At 50.0% G+C, this 6,906-nt stretch overlaps 1 protein-coding gene across 1 annotated transcript in view; it reads right to left on the bottom strand.

Annotated features, from left to right (window-relative positions):
• Positions 1-6,906, bottom strand: part of LOC109300330 (UAP56-interacting factor-like) — a 62,933-nt gene that overhangs the window by 11,240 nt on the left and 44,787 nt on the right. The window contains exon 3 of the mRNA XM_019521012.1: positions 4,069-4,209. Coding sequence (XP_019376557.1) covers positions 4,069-4,209 — 141 coding nt within the window. The remainder of the gene's footprint in view (positions 1-4,068; positions 4,210-6,906) is intronic.

The following is a 6,906-nucleotide window of genomic DNA, read 5'->3' as shown; positions in this document are numbered from 1 at the left end:
CCACTGCTGCCTGTTGTACTGCTGCTGTCCAAATCCTCTTCTTAATCGATTGGGTCCTATGGAAACAAACACTCAGGTCAGCGCCTGTCAGAAAGCTGATCTAGGAACACAACTTTATAAAAGGTTTCCTAGATGCCTTTGTGTGATCTGACAATATCTGCGTAGGCAGGGAGAGAGGGTATCCGCATAGTGATGCGAGTTAGCGTTCAGTTATAAATTCCTGTTTTGAAAGTACCTCTTATTTCCAAGTGCATCTGGATGCAACAATCTCTGTCACAATGTTTTGAATGTTAGTAAAGGAGCTTGCAATACGATCTGCATTTTTTTGCCCATCTAGTGTTTTGCTCAAGGGGAAGCATATTACACTTTTATTTCATGTAAGATTTTTAAAATTAGTATTGAATTTAGTAATGGTGGGAACGTTAAAGGAAGGAAAGAGTGACACAGTTCTGACTTATCATAAACACCTCCCCAACAAGCCTGGCACGAGGAAGCCTTCCACCCTCGTGCCAGAGCTCGTATCCCCATGCTACTATGAAACAGCTCGGAGATGCAAACGCCTCTTGGGTGCAGGCACGCACATCAGTGCAAGCACCGGAGGACAAATCTGTAAAGGTCTGGAAATGGCTGAGAGAGCCCAGATGTGATTTTATGGATGAAAAGGGGGCAATGCCCTTTTATAGGTATATAAAACTTGGCATACGTTCTGCATCAAGGAACAGAGCTTTTGTTGCTGCTGTTCTGAACCAATGCGTGGTACACAGACGCACCACATTTAATGTGATTTTCCTTCCCTAACATTATCCGATACATTTCCTGAAGTATAAGGTGAGAAGAAGAGAGCAAGCTTAATCTTTCAGATGAAATGTCAGTGCATTAGGGTCTGAACTGCTCTGTGTAATAAACTCGTGTAGCTATAATTAAACAGCCATTTTCAGAGTAGCCCCCTCTATGAAGTGGCCATTCATACTCATAGAGGCGTATCAATTATAAGCAGAGACATTGCTTCGAGAACAAGCTTCAGACGTGATGAATTGCAAAGCTTAATAACATCATCGTGTGGTTGAAAAATGCTGCATGCTGCAGAAGATAACTTCAATATTGCAAATCCACAGCAGTTTAGAGGCTAGACTGATCCTGCATCATTGATTATTGCATTGAACTGATGGGTTATGATGACTGGAGGCAACTGGAAATGAAATGTGCTCAGGAAGCACTGACTTCCCCTTGTCCTGTGGGTGTCACGGTGACTAAGGATGAAGGTTGCTGTATCTTAACTGGTAATACGTGTTGGCAAAGCTGGAGGAAAGGATGTCGTAATACGGTGGGAAAAGAAAAAACGGGCTCACTTAGGAGCAGTAAAGCAGCAGAGAACAGATGTAGCAGGACATCAGCTGCTTCAAGCCAAGGATATGTCTGTGCGTAGGGGTATAGTGACATGTCCCTATATAGGGAGCAAGCAGATGGCATTGAAGAACACGCCACGTTGGTCCTACATTCCCTAGGGTCAGTAAAACTGCCTCTTCTTGGCAACTCAGCAATGGCTTTCTTTGTGCAGCTCTTCACACCCCAGCAGCTGTTCCTGAATGAGGCAAGGGGAAGGGAGAGAGCACTGCTGGGTCTAGGTGTCATGGGCGGTTTTCCCCTGGCATGTCCCCCCGTCCTCCCACCCATCCCCTCTTGCCCGGGATGAAGCCTGCTCTAGACAGCCCTGGGGTTTCCCTCCTAGCCCTTAGCTGTTGCTTCTCTGCCGTCTGTTTTGCCCTCAAGCTGGGCTTTCTCTCCTCCTTTCTGTTTCTTTTGCCACACCGCTGCCCTCCAGTTGCTTTCTCTGATCCACGTGCCTGGCTGCACTGTCACCTCCACCCAGCTGCCAAGCATGCCGGCCTACCGTCTGCTAACGTGGTGGAGGAAGCAGCTCAGCGATGCCTTTTCTCTCTGTGCAGCTTGTGGTGGAAGGATAAATACCAAAGCAGGCAAGGCAAACAGACACACTGCACTTCACTCTGTGTTGTCTGCCTTTACACTGGAATAAAAGTGGAGCAGACGCAGCGCATGCAGCGCTGCACTGGTGTAAGCCACTTGAATCCAGTGCACCGTGACCCTGAGAAAACCCTGCGGTTGCTATTTCCCGGTGTGCACACGCTGTGCGTCTGCGGCTCTGCTCCGTGTCAGCTGCCTGTTTTGGGGTAACTGTTTGCTCAAGCTATTACTTTGATCCCCGGCACACAGTGGCAAGTGCTATAATAGCAGCTCTCAGTCAGCTGCTGCAGGATAAGCCAGTCATCTGTCCACTCTGCATGCTAGGGTACAAAACCGATGTAAACTATACCTGGGTCAACCTGTAGTGTGTGGGCACGGTCAAAATCCTCACGTCCATGCCACAACACTGCCTCTGCTCATCAGTGCCCCAGGCCACACTGGCTGGTGCAGACCACCCCAGGGCCACTGGCTTTGGTGGAGCTTCATCGACTGGCACCAGCTGGGTACGTCTCTCTGAGCACAGCCCATAGGCATTGCAAGTTTAAAAGCAATAGCCCCTAATGCTAAAACCATCCAGAGAATGTTTAAAAAAAAGTCTTTTATAACAAAATCCGCCGTGCACACAGCTGAGAAAGCCTCGCTTTGTGCTGACGGGGTGAGCTCAGAGCACCGTTGTGCTGAGTGCAGCTATCCTGGTCGAGCTGCTTCTCCCCCCGCCAGCTTTAGCCTGACTGAGCCCCTGTGTGAGCAGGGTTTGAGCATGCTGCTTTCAGGGACGATTCGAAAGAAGCACAGCTTCTTGCCCTTAAATCTGTGGGGCTATTGGGTGCCCAATTCCAGCGTGGGCAATCACTGTTAACCAGGGCAAATTCCCTTACTGCTCTAATCAGCTACAGTATTCCCCTTCCTTCTCTGTCATTACAGCGTGGTAGTTTGGATCACAACATCCCAGCCCAGAGGAAGCTGCCTCTCAGGGGCAAGCGATGTGATGTGAGCCCTGGCAGTCCCAAGGCCTGTGTTTTTGGCAGCATGGGGCACCTGAAATGTCTGTTAACTTCGGCTTCAGCTGGGGTGCCTTGTTGGGCTGAGCCTTAAATGCAGCTAGCTGAATGTGCAAATGGCTGTGATTGGCAAAAGGCATAAGGAAGGACTTGTTTCAAAGAAATACATAGACTAAAATCTCCAGTTTGACTCATCTAAACCGGACTGAATTATTCTCTAGGGCGAAGCAGTGGCTGCCACTTTGAGTGTACGGGAATATCAAAAACCTCAATTTCTTTTGTGGGAAAATCAATTTGCTAGGGTAAATTAAGGGTAATTTCTTCTGAAGCTGAGCATGTCAGGGATGCTAGACGTGGCACTGAATGACAATGCCGAGGAGCAGGATAAACACAAAGAGGATGGGTGTCATTACGGCACTGCACACCACAAGCAGGAAAGGATCGAAGGTAGAGGTGTGTAAAACCCCTCCAATCTTCAGTTAAACTTGTTTCAGAGGAGTAAGAAACAGCACAGCCAAGAAAGGCTCTTAAGAGACACAAGAAAGGTGCTGCTCACCCAGCAAATCATTTTGTCTTGTGGATAAAACTGGAAAAAAACTCCATTTCAGATGGCTGCCTGGTCTCACCGTCTTATGAAAAGCACATCATAAAAAAAGAGGGCCAGCCAAAATGACAAATTAACTCCAATAACAGAGCTGTCAAAGAAGGGAACCAAAGAGATAATTTAAGTGTGCTCTGGGAAGAGGGGATTACAAAGAGGCATAATTAAAATATGCAGAGCTCAAAAGGGAATACAGAATAGCTATCACGTCACTTTGAATTAGTAATGCAAGAGAAAGGGGAGGAAGTGAAAAGGCAAATTCATGCTTTGAAATATTCAGCTGTTACAGGGAGGATTTGTTTTGGTGAAGCTGCCGAGAGCAAAAGTATCCTTCCAGGCACACAGGGATTAGATAAAAAGGATCTAGCAGAGAGACTTAGGTGTGTAAATCCACAGCGAAAAGGGATGAACGAGCTCCGCTGGCTCTTTCTAGCCGGACCCCTCCACTGCCCCCGGGGCCGCGTCTCAGCAAACGCTTCACACCTTGCAGACTGCGCTGCACCCGGGCACGGAGCCACGGCCTCCCGTATCCATATGCGTTCCTGTTCCTGAGCTGCTGCCTTCGCTGGTTCCCGACGGCCTGGGCGTCCGTCTGGTCTTTCTTGTGGCGCTTGATAATGTCATCTGGGTGCAAAAGACAAAGACCAAAAGAAATCAGGGGATGTGGCTGCTCCCACTAACCTCCCTTTCCATTTCGGGGACTCACCGTTGCCGCTCGTAGGCAAAGCTGCGAACTATGCTGGCCACACAGCCAAAGATTACGGACAGCAGAGATAACGTACCATCTTAGAGACCGGAGATGAAATTGAGGTGGGTTCATAGGCTTTAAGCTGACTTTAGCCCTCCACTGTTCCTGCTGACATGCACATGAACTCCTTTCTGAAAGCCCCATCTCCCGTGATTACAGGCAAATCTCATGAGTTCAAAAAACAAAGCAAGTTTCTAGCTCTCGTGGTTTAAAAGTACAGCTTGAGATAGATAACACGTAAATCTCAAAAGCCAGGAGGCAAACATCAGGATGATAATTACATACTACCAAGGCTAATAAGAATGTTAATAATAATAGCAGTAACGATCATGATGATGAGCTCCTGATAAGCTGAGCTCCTGACTCTTGGGACCTGTTTCATTATTCTTGCATACTTGGGGTTCCTTGAATTCGTTGGCAAATTTGCTCAGAAACTGCTGGATGGGATACCTGTACAATTACTGCGACAGCATCGGAAGAGCAAACCTTGCATTTTGCAGCAGAGAGACCCTCGCTACAAGAGATCCTCTTTCTGGCCTATGCTACAGCAATGTGCTCTGCAGACGGATTTGGCTTCCACGTCTGCTCGATGGACGGAAGCAGCAGCAGCCACGAGATATTTTGGGAGGCATCTGCAATGTGTCGCAGAGAAAGGAGAGGGCAATCCGCTGGCACTGGGTCCTTTCCTTTGGGCAGCATGGGGGTAGGGATCTAACTGGCCCTTTGAAACTTCCAGCATTTTCAAGCAAGCATCAGTGGCTATCCTTGGCCTTGCCAGGACCGTGTTTCCGTTTCCTAAATAATCAACTGGAGAAAAGCAGCAGGGATGGGGAAGGTGCTGCCTTCCCGTGGGAACGTACATGGGAACTGTCACAGCCTTTGGGATATAATACTACCCGTTGCAGAGGAGTGTGACCTGGCTTTCCTGCAATTTGGTCTAAGGCAGTGGAAGTATATCTCTAGACGTGTGCTGGGGATGCTCCCAAGGAGAGATTTCTTCCTGCCCTGTTCTCCCCTTGTTGCCCGGACTCTGCTATCCTGCTATTCGGCAGCACGATGGATGTACTTTAGCTCTCCTGACCTCCCATCTCCGCAGCTCTGGTGACTTCCAGAGTGACTCCTCCAGCTGCAAGGAGCTAGCACGCGGAGAGATGAATCTGACAAAAGGAAGCCCAGTACTGAAGCGCTCGCGTGAGGGAGCAGTAATGAGGGGAACGGGGTGCTGGGCTCCAGTCACCGACTCTGATCCACCCCACCGGAGCTCCCTGCAGAACAAATCCAACTTTCCAACGTCCTGGCAAGGGAGCTCCTGCTCCCCCTGGCCCGTGCTCGGCCTCGGGGAAGAGGAGAGCCAAAGTCTCTATGAAAAGTACAATCGTTCGAGACTGGCCGAGATAACAGAGACAGGAGGCAGGATGATAATCCCCAAGATCTGTACTGCAAACCTTCTGACTTCATGCGGGGGCAGCTGTTTATGCACAGTTCACCGTGCTGGCTGCCAGCGAAATGACTAGCATCATGAGCACGCGGCTAAATATAGTCTCTGCACCGAGTGCCCGGCGGGCATGGCTCCCGTCTCGCCTTTGACAGAGGCCTGTTTAGGACGGCCTCTCCTGAACCTGCCGTGTTTGGCTCGCTCTACCCTGTCGTGTTGCCCTGATACAATTTCTTAAACGGTGATTTTTTTCCCCCCTCCCGTTGCAGGTCTCCTTGCCCTTTCAATACAGCTTTAGGAGCTGTACATAGTTCTCGTGGACTGCAACCCGGGTCTGGGGGGTGTTTTTAATGCTGCATGTCTGTACAGAGGCCAATCTGAGGCGCCCATTGCTAGGCTAGGGCCTGTACAGCTTTCCTCCTGTATAGTTCTCTCTATTCGTCATAGGAAGGAAACTCAAACCACAAGAAAAATAATTCACCCAACAGCTGTTCCCATGAAAAAAAGACTCCCTGTCAGCGCTGTTTGAAATCAAGGGAAATTTCCTATTTGTCATTGACGGGGGGGCAGGTCCCAACATCCTCAGGTGCTGCTGAGTTTCGTAAGTTTGGGACTAAAACCGTACTCAGGTACAGACACACATGCGCCTCCCCACGCCCCCCAGTTAAGTTTACAGAGTTACAGACAGGCCACGCGAAACAAATGCATTTGTACAGGCAGATCCTAGCTCAGCTCATCTTAATATTGCTACTTCCAGGGCAGCACTTGAAGACTCGCCACTGATTTTCCCCACGCGAGGTATATCGCCAAGTACTCTGAAGTCAGTGGCGGGACTCCCAGCCGCTTCCACGTTATTCTTGGGGACACGGGGGCCCTGGGAAAAAAGGGGCTGACCTGCCAGGAACGGACTGGCAGAAAGGAAAATAATTATAGCCGGGGGAGAGGTAGCGTGGACAGGTCACCCCGGGAGTACGTGCCCGGTCTTTCTCCTTTCCTGGCATTGCCGCTGCAGAGCCCTCGGGCGCCGGCTCCGGGGCAGGCGGGTCCCAGCTACCCGGGCAAGGGCGGGGGTTTGCTGCCCGGAGCCGGAGGGAGGGAGGGAGGGACCCCGGGGCAGGACAGGGCAGGGCAGGGCGCC

This window comes from Gavialis gangeticus, unplaced genomic scaffold (genome assembly GCF_001723915.1).
Source record: "Gavialis gangeticus isolate Ggan-Ray unplaced genomic scaffold, GavGan_comp1, whole genome shotgun sequence".
In the NCBI taxonomy this organism is placed as follows: domain Eukaryota; kingdom Metazoa; phylum Chordata; order Crocodylia; family Gavialidae; genus Gavialis; species Gavialis gangeticus.
Note: the sequence above shows the minus strand (reverse complement) of the source record. Positions and strands in the feature narration are given on the sequence as shown.